The sequence below is a fragment of the Tursiops truncatus genome, chromosome 10, assembly GCF_011762595.2.
Source record: "Tursiops truncatus isolate mTurTru1 chromosome 10, mTurTru1.mat.Y, whole genome shotgun sequence".
Lineage (NCBI taxonomy): Eukaryota > Metazoa > Chordata > Mammalia > Artiodactyla > Delphinidae > Tursiops > Tursiops truncatus.
In genome coordinates, this window is record NC_047043.1 from 37645542 (window position 1) to 37662105 (window position 16564).

General features: G+C 43.6%; 2 protein-coding genes across 6 annotated transcripts in view; both read left to right on the forward strand.

Moving 5' to 3' along the window:
- SLC26A8 (solute carrier family 26 member 8) overlaps positions 1 to 16081 on the forward strand; it is a 72039-nt gene extending 55958 nt beyond the window's left edge. For 4 of the 5 annotated variants that reach the window (XM_073810809.1, XM_073810812.1, XM_073810813.1 and 1 more), the window contains 9 exons: positions 4755 to 4850; positions 6247 to 6353; positions 6435 to 6504; positions 6891 to 6983; positions 7093 to 7224; positions 10518 to 10886; positions 14089 to 14143; positions 14244 to 14428; positions 15290 to 16081. In XM_073810809.1, coding sequence (XP_073666910.1) covers positions 4755 to 4850; positions 6247 to 6353; positions 6435 to 6504; positions 6891 to 6983; positions 7093 to 7224; positions 10518 to 10886; positions 14089 to 14143; positions 14244 to 14428; positions 15290 to 15574 — 1392 coding nt within the window. In that variant the 3' untranslated portion in view covers positions 15575 to 16081. The remainder of the gene's footprint in view (positions 1 to 4754; positions 4851 to 6246; positions 6354 to 6434; positions 6505 to 6890; positions 6984 to 7092; positions 7225 to 10517; positions 10887 to 14088; positions 14144 to 14243; positions 14429 to 15289) is intronic. The other variant, XM_073810810.1, reaches the window with a different exon arrangement.
- Positions 1456 to 4756, forward strand: LOC101330141 (Holliday junction recognition protein). Its single transcript, XM_019949660.3, has one exon. It carries the CDS (start codon positions 2055 to 2057, stop codon positions 4239 to 4241), a length of 2187 nt encoding a protein of 728 aa, XP_019805219.2. The 5' UTR covers positions 1456 to 2054; the 3' UTR covers positions 4242 to 4756.
- Positions 16082 to 16564: the final 483 nt, after the last annotated feature.

Sequence of the window (16564 nt, forward strand, 5' to 3'; positions counted from 1 at the left end):
TTCTTTGAACGACTGTGGATAGCTTGTTGCAAAATCCTTAGGAGAGTAATTGGTGGAACATCCTGGCTAGGATCTCAACTAGTTAGCAACAGAACCAACATAAATTTTTTAAAAACGTAATACAGGGACTTCCCTGGCAGTCCAGTTGTTAGGACTTCGTCTTCCAGTGCCCGGGGTACGGGTTCGATCCCTGGTCAGAGAGCTAAGATCCCACGTGCCTCATGGCCAAAAAACCAAAACATAAAACAGAATAAAATATTATAACAAATTCAGTAAAAAATTTTTAAAAATAGTCCTCATCAAAAAAAACTTTAAAAAAACCATAATGCAAATAGTATATTCAATATTGTTCCAATTTTGTGTGAAAAAATACATAGGCTATACCAAAATGTTAACAATGGTTATCTCTTGTATGATGGAAATTATATATAAATTCAATTCTTCTTTACACATAAGCACGTTTTATCTTAATATTAAGAAAGGTAAGGGCTTCCCTGGTAGCGCAGTGGTTGAGAGTCCGCCTGCCGATGCAGGGGACGCGGGTTCATACCCCGATCCGGGAAGATCCCACACGCCGCGGTGCGGCTGGGCCCATGAGCCATGGCCGCTGAGCCTGCACGTCCGGAGCCTGTGCTCTGCAAGGGGAGAGGCCACAACAGTGAGAGGCCCGCGTACCGGAAAAAAAAAAAAAGAAAGGTAAAAATTTTATTGTACATTATGTCATGAAAAGATTTGTTTCCTCTTCATACTCCATACCTCAAGCCAAAAACCTGGTAAAAGCCCTATGAAGTTGAATTTCTTATCTTTCCTACCACATCTCCCTGCAAATTGTGGAAATTTTGGGAGATTCTTGACTGGAAAGAAGATGAAGATGGGAAACAAGTAATTTCTGCTGACTTCATCTTTGTTCTTCCCTCCTCTACTGACCTGTTAAGACCAAGTGGTCACTGAGTAACCTCAGAAAATAAGAGTAAGCTTGGATCCAATCCATTCCTGATGATAGGATCAGTTCTAATTCCCAGGCAGAGTATATAGAAGAGAGGATAGCTAGGAAAAGGATGAGAAATGTTTCTTAAAGTAGGTTCGATTCTACTTTGAGGCCCTGATGATTTTACATCCCTATGAGTATCCATCTTCATTTTCTTACATTTAAGACACTTTCTTTCCCTTAGAAAGGGAGACGTGCTTACTTTTAAAACTTTGGAAAATTCACAATAGATAAAAATCTATTTTTTAGATAGACTGGTTACACACTGAGGTGGCAGTCTCTGAAGCCATAGTCACAAATAAACCACTATTAACATTTTGGCATATGTCTAACCAATATTATTCTCTATAAATAGTACTTTGCATAATTGTGATCTAACTGTACAATCTGGTATTCTTGTTTTAATTTAATATGTAGCATGATACTCCATACTATAACTTAATCATCTTAAATTAGGTTATCTGAATTTTTGTTATTATAAATAACACAACAGTGAGCAATTTTGTACATCTACCCTTTTCTATATTTAAGATAGATTTCTAAGAGTAAAACAAAATTTCTGTGTGAAAGCATATTAGCATTTCTTGATATATTGCCAAATTATTTTCCAAAAGGGCAATACTCAACACCCATTTTTATGGGATGTCCTCAATGTTTTAAATTTGCTAATTTAATTTGATGGACAAAAATTGGTATCTCATCGTTGAAATAATTGTAGTACATCATGATTAGACTTGAAAAAAGCCCAACTGAAACTATTTCAGCATTCCTGTGAGTGGAAATTCTCTTAATTTGTCATCCCTTCTGAGAATGGTTTCTAAGCAACATCGGTAACATAGATTATGTCAAGCAAACTAGACAAAGCAAGGCCAAGTAGGCAAAGATAAGAAAAATGGCCAAAGGTGCCAGCCTCCCTGAGGGCTTGCCTCAGACACCAAAGTGACAACATGGAAGCAGAAGGGGCTAGATGATCATAACCTGCGGGTACTCTTCCTCTCACTGTCAGGGTAAGTAATCAGTGACCTGAATCTAAAAGGGGCTTGTGGATTTTGGCTGTCCGAGCACCATGGACGGCGAGGTCCTGGGAGAGGATGCGCTGCTGCGGAAGCTCAGGGACAGCCGCCGCCGCTTCCAGAGGCACATGCAGCAGCTGATAGAGAAGTACAACCAGCCCTTCGAGGACGCCCCGGTGGTGCAGATGTCCACGCTGACCTACGAGACACCCCAGGGATTGCGAATTTGGGGAGGAAGATTAATAAAGGAAAGAAATACAGGACAAATCCAGGGCTCCCCGGTGAAGACGGACAACAGGACAGATGGACCCATGCGAATCCCAGCTGGAGGTCACGAGCTTCCCTTGCCCTGCACACAAGGTGAGGATTCAATAAGCAGTGATACTGATACAACTTTATTCCAAGAAGATGTGGTTGCTGGTAACTTGATGCCTGCAGTGCCTTGGAGCCCATTGCAAAATGAGCTAAGGAGGAAGTACTTGACACAAATGGATACCCTGCTGCAGGATGAAGGGTGTTTGGAGTGTGCCAGTTACGGAGAGGGAAAGGACACCCGTGTGACCCTGGTCCCTTCATTGGCCTCACCCGCCAGCCCTGCCCGAGGATACTATGGTGGCATCTCTGAAGAGAGCCCCGGTGGCCCATTTCAGCCAACCTCATTGCCCAGAGAGGGTGATGCTTTGCACTCTTGCTCAGCAGGCCTGGCCCTGGTGCCGAGGGGTGATGGCATCTCCTTACAGGGAGGGACCGGTGGCAGCAGCTTCTCAAGCAGCGCATGCTCTGAGGCTGAGGACGTCTGCAATGCAACACTCAGCGATCTGTATGTGGGCATGCTACACTCCATGAGCTGCCTGCTGGGTGTGAGGCCCTCCTGCGTCATCTCCACCAAGACGTTCATCCACCAGAACTGGAGCTCCAAACGGAGGCCCAGGTGTAAGAGCAGAATGGACAGAACGAGCTGCAGAGGAGGCAGGCGCTCTCGGAGGAGCCCCCAGGAGAGACGTCCACCCGGCTCCGAACCTGCGAAGGACGTGGCAGTGTTAAGAGATTGCGAGAACGTACTCGATGTTTCTGGCCATAAGATGGGTTTAAAATTGGGAAGGGCTTTTTTTGAAGTAAACAAACCCCAGATCCACGCATTCGCTTCACATTGGAAGGAGCTTCCGAGAACGCCTCAGAAGGATCATTCTTCATTGACTTACTTAGACTCCAATGCAGTGTATCATCTTGATCAGGAAAATAGATTCATGACATTAAAGTGGTTGATTTCTCCTGTAAAAATAGGTTCTAGACCCAGAGTACCGCCGGGTGAGGGAGGGAATCGTTATAGGGAGATGGAAATCAGATTTGACGAGCTTCATCAGGAATATTGCTCGAATCTTAGGAAGCAGCCCTGCCTGACTTACCTTCCCGGCTCCTCGGCTGTGGATGTGTACAGAGGTGGTCCAGCAAGCCCTGGTAGCCCCCAGGGCGTAGAAGCCCAAAGGCCGAGTAGCCCTCTCCGCAGAGCAAAAGCTAAGAGGTTGAGTGAGGCTTTTGAAAGCCTGGGCAAAGGATCTATCAGAGAGGGTAGCTGCCCACCAAAGAGTGATTCCTTCCCTTCGCTTTCAAAGACCACCTCCACATGTAGCCCGGGCCGCTTGGAGCAGACCTCTGACCTTGCTTGTCAAGGAAATGATCTGGGAGGATTTAGGAAGTCAGTATCACTCAACAAAGCCATTTCAGTACCCAGGGTACAACCTCCAGCCTGTGCCAGGGATCGTTACGATGACATTAAAGAAAAATTTGACAAGCTTCATCAAAAGTATTGCCAAAAATCGCTTCAGCAGACGCAGGTGCCTTTATGTACCAGAGCATCTCCAGATAAAGCAAGTGTGGGAGTTTGGTATCAAAAAGAAGACTTCTCAGGAAAATTCCATCCAGACTCTGGCTCCCAGGGCCCCCTGAACTTGTCATCGTCACCCCAGCAGAGCATTAAAAGTCCCCTCGGCTCAAACACAATTAGGGCCCCTCCATCTACAGGTTTTGCTCTCGATGCCAGCTGGGGCCATCAAGTCCCCACAAAACGACGCCGATTATCAGACCCTCAGGTGTGCAGACGGTGGGCTGGACCCTGGGATTTCTCACCTGTGGGCAGAGCCATCCCGAGGCCTAGGGAAGAGGCTGGTTCTTTACAGGTCACCTGGGAAGAGAAGAAGTGGAAAGAACAACACATCTTTCAGGATGGAAGAGAAAAGTGATTTCGTGTTAGAAAACCTCAAAGCTGAAAATCTATTGCCAAGTTATTCTGAAGCATTCCCTCTTGCTTCTCTGATTTTTGCGTATTTTTTTTAAATTCTCAAGAATATGTGACAACTTGCTTTGCTTATCTGCCCTTCAAAGCAAATTTCTATGAAATTGGTTCCGTTGAGATGACTCTCTGGGTTCTTGGAAATTATTTGAATAAAGTTGACCAATTTAAAAAATAAATAAAAAATAAAAGGGACTTGTGGTAGCTGTACCAGCCAAATGAGTGACCTGGCCTTGCCTTGTTTTGTGCGTTTGACAAATTATGGAGGTGAGCAGAGAAAAACGTGGAGAAAACTTATTTGATTAGACAATGAGTCAAAGCATGGACCTGGTATTTTTATGAAATATCAGTGCATAATATCTCTGAGTGGCAAGGCTGCCTAACTCTCTGTGGTACCTTTGTGGAAATTTGGGAGTTTTACCCCAGAAAGGAAAATGAAGTAGTGTTTATCTTTTCCCCACAGGCTGTGCTGGCTGGTATTATTCTGAGCAATGTCCTACCCTACCTTGAAACCATTTACAACTTACCCAATCTGTGGAGGCAGAACCAATATGACTGTGTGAGTGTAGATGTCCTGGGTGGGGTGGGAAGGATGGAGGGGAAGCCTGCAGAGAGGGGAAGAGAACAAACGAAAGAGATCAACCGGAAGGCACTGGCAGATGCCTAGTACTCTCTGATGCCTAGTACTCTACTTTTGCTTTAAACAGGGAGTCAAGGTTATTGGTGCATGGAAATACCCGTTCCAACTATGCAAAGTTAAATAAAATGCAATTAATTAAGTAGCTACAGTTACATACAGATCTAGTAAAAAGGGTTTATCATACATCACGTATTTGAATGACTTTTAATCCAGTTAATAGAAATACATTCCAGGATGGGAGACACAAATTCTAACAAGAGAAGGACGTGTCTTTCCAGGAAGAGTAACTGATGGAGCACTCTCCTTCTCTCTAGAGCACAAAACTAGAGGACATAAAGGGGAGACAGCAAGAAATAAAAGATGGGGGATATGATACAATGAGAGGAGAAGCACCCAGAAGAGGCAAAGAGATGGGAAGAGGGATCATTTTGGAATGCAGGTCCCTGAAAAGTTAAGAGGGGAATGTGGTCCAGTGCACAGGTAGAGCTTCTAGTCTTAGGAGGAGGGATAGCCCTTCCAAGAGACCTGGAGAGAACGGGGGAAGGTTGAGTGCAGATACTAACAAGTGGCAGGTGGAGGGGGAAGTAAATACTTAAGGGAGTTTCAGCCTATCTTCTTTTTTTAATTTTTATTAGAGTATTATTGATTTACAATGTTGTGTTAGTTTCAGGTATACAGCAAAGTGAATCAGTTATACATATATCCACTCTTTTTAAGATTCTTCTCCCGTATAGGCCATTACAGAGTATTGAGTAGAGTTCCCTGTGCTACAGCAGGTTCTTATTAGTTATCTATTTTGTATATAGTAGTGTGTATATGTCAATCCCAGTCTTCCAATTTATCCCTCCCCCCTCAGCCTATCTTCTTTGTGAAAATAAAGTCAACATCACCTGCTGAGAGTGATGGAGAAGGTGGTGGGATAGGAGCTTGAATAGATTCCCAATAACTATCATAGCTCTTAAAATAGCAACCACTAATTTGGTGAGTGTTCTGGGTTGCTTTACAAATAATATTTCTAATCTCAATAAATTCTATAAATCAGATACTATTATTCCTGTTTTTCACATGAGGAAACTGAAGTTTTAAGAGAGAATTAAAAAGAGAAGTGACCAAGGATGCATAAAAGAATTGCTAGGTAGCCCTGGGACCCAATCATTTGTGATGGTATCAGTTCATATGGCTGTGGAATTTGTTCTCTAAATCCTAGGTGTTGGGAGAGAAAGGGTAAAGGTGAGTTGAGAAAGAGGACTTGTGATTTTCTCAATTCTGCTTGTTATCACGGTCTTCCTTTTCCCTTCTTCCTCTTTTCCATAAGCTCATTTGGATGGTGACGTTCATATCTGCAATTTTACTGGGACTGGACATGGGATTACTTGTTTCAGTAGCTTTTACCTTCTTCATCATCACTGTTCAGTCACACAGGTACTTTGTCTCAGGTAATAGGAGGTGGGCCATGGCAAGGTAAGGCAACTGTGACCTAAAGGCAAATGCATTTACTTTCAGAACTAAGATTCTCCTCCTGGGTCAGATCCCTAACACCAATATTTATAGAAGCTTCCATGACTATCAGGAGGTAAGAATCCAGATCAGTCCCACTCCTTTGCCCAAAGGATGGGGTGGACCAGGCCTGCTGCCTAGTTTTTCTACAAAACCCCTTTGCTCCTGTCTGCTGCACTGCAGATATGCATTTACAAAGGTGGGGAAAGAGATGCAGCCAGTTAAGGATAATTTTAAAATGTACTTTGGGGGAGGAAGGCCAAGGAAAAGAGAGGTGTGAGGAAATGGAGGGGAAAAGAAGAAAGCAGGAAAAGCACATGATGAAAATGGGAGGAAGGAATTTGCTAGATCTTGCTTCTTATAAAGAATACAGATTCTCCAGGAGGTTCTAAGGATTATTTTTTCTTAGTCCATAAAAGAGCTGAAATATTTCCCTCAAGTTTATATTTATTTGTCTTGCAGGTTACAAACATTCCAGGGGTGAAGATCTTCCAGTGCTGCAACTCCATTACATTTGTCAATGTTCACTACCTAAAGCGCAAGCTGTTAGAGGGGGTGAAGGCTTTCCTCCCCAGCCTCTCTCTACCTGCTCCCCTCCCCTTCCCCGAGTATTCTCCCCTCCCCCACTCACCATCCGTATGAGACCCCCTCATATGTCTTTCAGGTTGAAATGGTAAAGGTGCCTCTTACAGAAGAAGAAATTTACAGCCTGTTTAATCAAAATGAAGATGGCCCCCAGCAAGGAAAGCTTTGTTGGTGTTTCTGCAACTGTGATGAACCAGAGCCACCGCCCAGGGTTAGAAACATGTCTTCTTTTCTGCATTTTTCTCCACATTTTATAAAAAAGAAGTGCACTAGTAGTTTTAAAAAAAAAAAAGAAAGAAAAGAAAAGAAAATCTAAACCCCCTCAGGGATTTTAACTCTTAGACGAACCATGAGTAATTGGAAATCAAAGATTTCTACTCAGAAATGGAGACACGGGTTCCCTTTCAGGTTCAGATCTTGCCCTGAAAGTAGGAGGCAGGGGGAGATGTCCTGACTCCTGATTCCCTTCTCAATGGCCAGCAACTTATCTGAGCACAGAGTACAGTCTGCCTGTTGACGTTGTCAGTAGTTCCCTGGTTGTCCCTGTTTCCTTGACTTTTATCTTAGCTCCCTGGCTATCTATTTCTGAAAACAAGTGACTTAAAGATTGTTTTCTAACTGCAGCAGGGTCAAAGGCAGGCAGGGTCAAGGTGGCTGGGGTTCCCAAGGATCTGTCAGAGTCTCCTGATGTCTGCCTGTGACCCGGGAAATGATGATGTGGGGTGGAGGGCAGATAAGCAGACATGGGGATTTTACAGCGTCTGAAGATTATTTTAGCAGATGAGTTGTAGCGCTCATTAATTTCCAACTCAGATTTGGTCTAAATATTCCCTTTCCCCAGGGCAGGGCTGTTCATTTCCAGCTTCAAGGCCTTTCATCCACACAAACACCCTGGAGGAGCAGCTCTATCTACACACACACACAAGAACACCTCCCATCCCCCTCATCACCTACAATACCAAGCACTCACTCTCATTGCCATACACTCGAATGGAGCATAGGCTCTACTGAGCTCCTGGAAAATACCAACTTCCCTGCCAAGAGGACTGCTCTACTACTAGAACTAACACTATCTCTAATTTTTATTTTGTATCCACACTGCACTGAATATTGTAGAGAGTATTTACAGGACATCAGAAAATACATTTTAGAGTATAATATGATGTAGTATTTATTGATCTCATACTGTGTGCCCAGAACTATGACACTATGAAAAAGGAAAATAAATTTTTAGGGGCCTCTGTCTCCAGGTAGTTCTTTTTTCTTTTTCTCTTTAATTGTGGTATAAAATGCATAACATAAAATCTATCATCTTAACCATTTTTAAGTGTACAGTTCAATAGTGTTAAATATATTCACATTGTCGTGCAATCATTACGACCATCTACCTCCAGAACTTTTTTATCTCGCAAAACTGGAACTCTGACCCATTAAACAACTCCCCATTTCCTCCTCCTCCCAGCCCCCGGCAACCACTATTATACTTTCTGTTTCTGTGACTTTGACTCTTCCAGATGCCTCATATAAGTGGAATCATACAGTATTTGTCTTTTTGCAATTGGCTTATTTCACATAGCATAATATCCTCAAGGTTCATCCAGGTTGTTCTTTTTTTTTTTTAATTTTTTCATGGAAAAATTTGAACATATACAAGAGTAGAGACAAGTATAATGAGCCTCTATGTACTCACCATCTACTTTAAGATTTATCACCTCGTATTCAATCTTATTTCATCTATATCCCTACCCACTTACAGCCCCTCAAAATCACAGGATTATTTTGAAGCAATTTATGGAATTTTAATTCAAACTGGGGAGGATTTTCTGGCAGTCCAGTGGTTAAGACTTGGTGCTTTCACTGCTGTGGACCTGGGTTCAATCCCTGGTCAGGGAACTAAGATCCCACAAGCTGTGCAGTGCGGCCAAAAAAAAAAAAAAAAAAAGAAAAATCAAACTGGGGAAACAGCTCTCTATTAATGTGACATTTAAGGCTATTATTGTATTTATCCATCCAAAAATATACATTTTTTTCACATCTCTGATATTTAGATGCATTGTACAATTGATGGCATTATTATAGTTTAATTTGCAGTGTTTTATTTGTTTCTTGACAGTACAAAAAGTAATGGTGCATCTTAAAACTGATGAAATAAGATGGTAAACCATACCATGCAGTATTGTTATGTTCTAAATCGTGTGTTTATATTCTAACCACTCTAAGACTTCAGTTAAAGAGATTGGCATGAACTCAAAAAGGCAGGGAAACTTCACGGTAGTAATGGACTTAAGCTGGGCAGGAGAGAGAAATTTGGATTTACGTCAGGTAGGAAAAAGAAGGACTCCCAGTCCATGAATAGGCTTGGACAAAGACACTGAGGTAGAAATAAGCATGGGATCCTCAGAGTAAGAGGCTTGGCCTGGGCAGTAAGTTCAGGCAGACCCGGCGGGAGTGGATTGTGAAAGCTCTTGAAAGAGTATAGAGTAGACAGAGAGAAAGGGGAGGCTCTCAGAGGTTTCTTCTGCCTGAAGGACCTTGTATCTCCCCAACACTGAGCCAGTGCTCAGCTGTCCCCCAAAGGCCTGACCTCAGTGACTGTCAAGGCTTGGGGAGCACCTCTCTCCTTTGAACTGTAATATTATCATTTGTCCACACCACTTTTTTTTTTAGCAATACAATATATACTACCTTGTTAGTTTTAATCTTTACTTTTTTTTCTATTTTTAAATAGAAAAGCAACAAGCAACAATGTTGCTTGTTGTTCACAAGCAACATTATTAGAACAACAGATTTTTCTTAAAGAAACATCACCCCAAAGTATACCACTCTAGCAAATGAACTCTTCATTTTCCCACATGCCTTACAGTTCTTGTCCATTTAGGTTGTTATTCATCCTTTAAATGGACACGTGCCCTCTCCCCAGGTAGAATCTGGTCCCTGTGACTGCAGAGTCAGCATTCACATCTTTCATGCCATTGTATTCCCGGTGCTTGGTCCTGTCCTTAAGCGACATAGGCCTATTAGGAGCATGAAAGGAGTGAAAGGTAAAGACAGCCACACTCAAGTACCTTTTGTCTCCTTAAGGAAATGTGACAGAAGACAGTTTCATTGATAAAAGAAGGAGGTGTTGAGAAAAGGGACTGATGGAAGAAATACTTCAAAGTTCTAGTAGGTGCGGGAGACTAATTAGAATCCAGGGATGAGGGAAAGGAATAAATCAAAGACGATTTAAAGTCTGGCTCACTAAGACAATGATAATGTCACTGACGCGCGTGGGGAAGTTGGGAGGGGTGGCTCTGAGTGGTGAGGATCAGGAAAGATGAACGTGGTTTTAGTCACAAGCTGGAAGCGACGGTGAGATATCTAAGGAAAAAAGGTATAATGCATAGTCTGCGGAGTTTTCCAAGAGAGAGGGAAGTGAGTTAGTAGATAGGAACAGCATAGTTGCAAATGCTTCCAGGCTTGTTTGAGTCTTATCATAGTCCTCCCCTAACTCTGTCATCCCAGGTTGTTTACACAGAACGATTTGAAAGTAAAGGGGACCTCGACTCATCGTCCTCCATTAACCTGGTCCGCTGCTCACGTTTCAAAATCATGGACACAAGCCAGACTATGTCCGATCACCAAGTACCGTACATAACATCTTCCACATCCCAGAGAAATCCAAACTACAAGGAGGTGGAGAAAGTTTGGCTTTCTGATGACCCCTCTAGGAGCATGTCGATCACACTCCCTGATGCTTCTGAAACTCAGGTTGGGGGTAGAACACTCCTGCCTTACTCGACTTCATCTCTTCTACCCAGCATCCACACCATCATCCTGGACTTCTCCATGGTACATCTTGTGGATGCACAGGCTTTGGTCGTACTAAGACAGGTAAGTACTAAGGAGGTTTTCACAAGAACCCTGATCCCCTCCTACCACCACCATCCCAGCCCTGATCCTGATTGAATCCTGTTAGTCACTGGTTAGCTGCTCTGTGACTCCTAGGCCACTAGGAACTTGAGCACCAAAGACAGTTTAAGGTCAACCAGAATAAAAAGAAAATGAAGCAACTCTGATTTACTAAACTAGGGTTGGTTCCCTAACCATGGCATATTATTTCTCAAGGACTGAAAGATAAGAAACTCTTAACACCATTGAAACAGCAATCTGTGCCACACCCAGCAACTCCCAGCGTATCCTGGGAGTTAGCTACAAAAAATGTCAAGGAATAGGTTCAAATGCTACAGAAGAAAGTTCACAAGGAATTCTCCACTATTCAGCTGCTCTAAAAGGCACTCAGGTTTGAAGAAGTTGTGATGAAATGACACCCCAAGCATGGGGCCGCCCGGTCCGGTACCTGTAAGGATCTTCCCCAGTTCCTTCTTCATTGCCTGCATCTTTGGGTGAAAAGGGCAGGAAAGATTTTTCCTTCAAAGCTATGTTCCCTGAGTCCTGGCTTCTCTCCCACTTTCTGGTTTCTCAGACAGATTTCATTTCTCTCCTTCTTGTACAATATGGAAGTTTAGGTGCACAACTAACCATATTGGCTTTATTGTTTAATGTCTCATAAGTATGAGACATTAAAGACATATTTAATGTCTCAGTGTCTTTTTTTTCAAGCCAGCTTATCTCAGTTTTTAGTCCTCTATCTCACTCTTGCTCCTGTTGGCGATGGCTCAGGTTTACACATCCTGAACCCACTCGCTTCCTGGCTCTAACTGCACCCACATTTTTTTTTTAATTTATTTAATTAATTTATTTTTGATGGTGTTGGGTCTTTGTTGCTGCGTGCGGGCTTTCTCTAGCTGCGGTGAGCAGGGGCTACTCTTCGTTGTGGTGCGTGGGCTTCTCATTGCAGTGGCTTCTCTTGTTGCGGACGGGCTCTAGGCACGCGGGCTTCAGTAGTTGTGGCACAGGCTCTAGAGCGCAGGCCCAGTAGTTATGGCACACGGCCTTAGTTGCTCAGTGGCATGTGGGATCTTCCCGGACCAGGGCTTGAACCCATGTCCCCTGCATTGGCAGGTGATTCTTAACCACTGTCCGTCCCCCACCCCCCCACCTTTTTTTGAGATATGCTCCTTTGGCTGACTTTCCTTCTTGTATCCTCAGATTCCATTTTAACAAAATATTTATAAATATTTTATCCTATGTCTTATTCCTAAGTGAAGATGATTCTGTCTTAAGTGAGTCCAGCTCCTCTTTGATCTAAGGCAATAGGAAGCTTGTCATAGCAGAAAGAACTCTGATTGGTGGTCTGTGGATGTGTGCTTTGTCCTGGCTTTACTACCACTCACTGTCCATCAGACCCGAGGTAACTTAATAAATTGCACTTCGTTTCCTCATCTATAAAATGAGAGGCTTAGAAGAGATTTACATTAAGGTCTTTCCCATCCATGAGACCCTCTCCCCACCAACACCCCACCCCCTCTCCATTTGCAGGCTCAAATATACTTGATAATGTCTTATCTTTGGGACTTTTCCATCTTAGGTTGTACTACTGGGCTGTGTTCTCTTCTCCCAGTCTTACACTGTAGCTGTGGTTTTAGATTTCATTGACTACACTATCGAATGCCTCTTACATGCCAGACTGAGTTGAGCACATTTATATACACTATCTCGTTTAGTTCTCACAACAGCCCCGAGAGACAAGCCATATTTCCCCCTAAGAGTCCTGTGCTCGCAGCTAGGAAGGGGCCTGCCCGGCACTGGAACTTAAAGCCTCTGACATTATATCACTCTTCCCCCTGTTCTGTAGTATAATTGGGCCATCCTTTCCTCTCTCCTCTCGTCTTCCATTTTTTGGAGGCACCATATGTTCTGGTCCGTGGCATAACCCTTCCATCAACCTGGCCTACGTTGATGACTTTCTGCTCCAGCCCCATCATTGAGGCAATGTCCGGCACCTTAACTTTGCAGGCTTCAGAGATTCACGGTACACCCTCACACTTTAAAAAGGCAGGTTTCCCCCCAGGTGTCTGGCTCTGTGTGTGTTCGGGTTTGGTTTGTAGCTTCTGTGGCCAAAGCATTTGAGAAGAATGATTTCTTTGACACCGGCATCACCAAGGCCCAGCTGTTCCTCACCCTCCACGACGCCGTGCTGTTTGCTTTGTTGTATCCCGCCTTGTTGGAGGAAGTCATTATGTTTTGTTTACTTTATAATTGAAAACTTGAACCCACTAAGAAAAATCCCAGTAGTTGTTCTTATTAGAGACAACCACTCCATTTAAGCTTCTTCTTAATTCACGATATTTCTATCTCCCATTGCTTGTCATTTAGAGTGTGTCTATAGTGGCTCTTTACCAAATAACTTTATGATTTACTGTATGATCAAGAATGACTTTCTTGTTTCCCCTTGGTAGTGAAAGAAGTAGAGTCTGTCTGTTTTGTTTCTTTTGACACTCCAACTTAGTGCCCAGGTTTGGAACCTGTTGAGTCTTAGAGTATTAAGGTGAATGGTGACTTCTTTTGAATTGAACGTTAAGATTTATAGCTCCAGAGCATATATATATAGGCTGAAGTATATACTTGGGGTCAGTGTCTGATGTTTTACTAAATTCAAATACAACTTTGCAGAGCAGCACTGAATATGATCCTCAGGGTTCCTGAATACCTTTCCCAACTATATCACTTGACCATCTCTGGGCCACATTTTGCCACCTCTGCTTAGTGGACTCCAGAGAGAAGGAGGTCACGTGCAAACACTAAGCAATAATACCAAGGTATAATTGTTCATGAGGCCCGTCCAGTGTGTCCCCATCACACCTGTGCCTGTGTCTATCCTAGCACTGTCCTAATGTGAACATTTATCTCTTTATGTGAACTGTTTCCCCACTTAAGGCTATGGGCAACCCTCCCTCTCACTCCCCACCCAAGACCATCTGATTCTCTTTTGTATTCTGGCACTTTAGGCATTTCCTGGCATAAAGCAGTTCACTCATCAAATGTTTACAGAGCTGAATGGGGTGGGGATGCAAAGGTACATATACCCCAGACAAGTGAATGACCAAAGCAGTTTTAAAACTCAGCTAATTAAAAGGCCCTTTCCTCTACTGAGCGTGAAGATCTCTAAAACTGGCTTACTCTCTCCCCACAGATGTTCAGTGCTTTCCAAAACGCAAACATCTTGGTGCTCATTGCAGGGTGTCACTGTGAGTATCTTTCATCTTATGAAGAGGGCTGTGTTTTGTATCCTGGATCCTCTCCTCCCCAGATGTCTGACCCTGTGTGTGTTCCCGGTTTGGTTTGTAGCTTCTGTGATCAGGGCACTTGAGAAGAATGATTTCTTTGACACTGGCATCACCAAGGCCCAGCTGTTCCTCACCCTCCATGATGCTGTGCTATTTGCTTTGTCAAGGAGGTTGCCAGAGTCCTCCGAGTTAAATGTGGATGAATTGGAGACAGTGATACAAGGAGCCTACTCAGAAACAGACAAGGTTGGATGATGTGAAGCATCGGGGTGGGGAGTGGTATGGTGGTGAGGTGGGAGGAGACACCTAATCAGATAGAGATGAGCAACGTCCAGGAAAGGTTTTTGAGTGTGGCTGTCCCAGAATTTGAAATGTTGAAAGGTTCCCTTACCAGTTGGTAAATAGCAATAAACCTGAGTCCCAGGTTCCCACACTGCCATGGCATCTGGGTGTCATTCAGGATCCTTTCCCAACTGAAGAGGGGTTACCCAACCCAGCAGAGGACTCAAGGATCTTTTTACAGCAGGCTTGGTTAGTACCAGTGCCATACCAATTAATAAATATTTTAAATATCTCCCTTAGCTATCCCTTTAGAATCCCCCCCCACCACCATCCTTGGGATGGATAATAAAACTGATGAACTAGCAGACGTAAAGATCTGCCAGTCTAACTCTATGGCTAGAGCAAAAGGTGGGGACTATAGACAGAGATAAAGCTAAAGAAGATAGCAGGAGGCCAGGTCATGAAGGGCCTGCTGAGGATTACATTAGGGGGTTGGAAAGACAAGTAAAATCAAGAAGACAATATGTCCAGGAATGCTGACCAGACCATTGTTATTTAAATGGTTGACCATGAAATCCAGGCTGGCTACAAAAACTAGAGAAATTGGAAGTTATGGATTGATTGAGCCTGAAGCATGGTAAGTAACTGAGGAACCAGAGGGTGCAAAGAAGATGAAAAGCACATTTAGGCCAGAAATATTTTCTACTTTGCCAGGAACCCATGCTTTCTGGTACCTTAAGTCCTACTGTATTCTGAAATTCCTTGACTGTTCAAAAATTAAATCTAATTGGGACGTTTTAACCCATCTAATTGTGTGTATTTCAGAAAGAAGAATCAAAACATAAAATGAGTAGCCGTCTTATAGAAGCCCCCAGAAGTAAAAGTCCAGCCTTCATACTCCAGGACCCAATAACAGAGGAGGAATCAGAGCTAGACTTTGATCTGTATCCCATGCAGGAGTCAGAACAAGAGACTGGGCTAGATCCAGACCTAGACCTGGATCACGAGATGGAGCCTGAGTCAGAGCTGGAGCCTGAATCTGAGCTGGATCCAGAGACAGAGACCAAGCCTGAGTCCACATCCAGGCCAAGCTCTCAGCAGCAGTACTAGCCTCTGTATCAGTTTATAACTCCCCAGTCCCCACCTCAGACTCAGCCTAGGACACAGTCAGTAGAGAGTAGGCATCAGCTTATGAATTCACTTACATCCCAGAGCAACGCCAGTGAGGATACCTTGTAGATGAGCTAGGAATAAGGGGTCAGATTCCCTCAGCAAATCCTCCCCACCCAAATGGGGCCACTTGGTCTGGAGATGCAGGCTAGTTACAAACTAGCAGTACTTGCCTTGGAACTCCTCCATCTGTTGGCCTTCCTCCTTCCTCAGCGCTGGGATCACACTCCCAGATCACAATACTAAACACCAAGAATTATCTCTGAATTCCTTATCCAGGTTCACTTCGTTTCACCTTCAGCAGATGTTCCACTGAAGGATTTCCTTCTTCACACCCCTCACCTCTGTGCTTTTTTTTTTTTAAGACCATCTCTAACTTATTCCTCTCATCTGTGTTCCCCTTTCTCTAAAGAGATGAGGCTCAAATAAAATACATAACTCTAGTTACATTTGGACCCTTCCTGCATCTTCTACCGTTTCTGTATTCTGTATGCCGAAGGAACTGTCAGGTGGAAGAAATCCCAGAAGTAGGTAGATACAGTGGGGAAGAGATGAGCATGAAAAAGAAAAACTGCGTAGCATTTGTACTTTATATGTTATCTTCACTGCACTGCTGCAGTGGGAAATAGGGGGTAAATAGGTTAAGTTAGGCCAGGCTGGGACTTCCCTGGTGGTCCAGTGGTTAAGACTTTGCGCTTCCAGTGCAGGGGGTGCGGGTTTGATCCCTGGTCGGGGAACTGAGATCCCAAATGTCGTGCAGTGCGGCAAAAAAAAAAAAAAAAAAAAAAGTTAGGCCAGCCTGTGAAGGCTTGTAATACAAAGAACTGTTAGGCTAAAAGCACTTTTGCCGTCACTCCAAGGTCAGGATCTTATCCTGACAGTGTTTCAGAAGGCCAATAAGCTGTACCATCCAATGAGAATGTTAGCTCT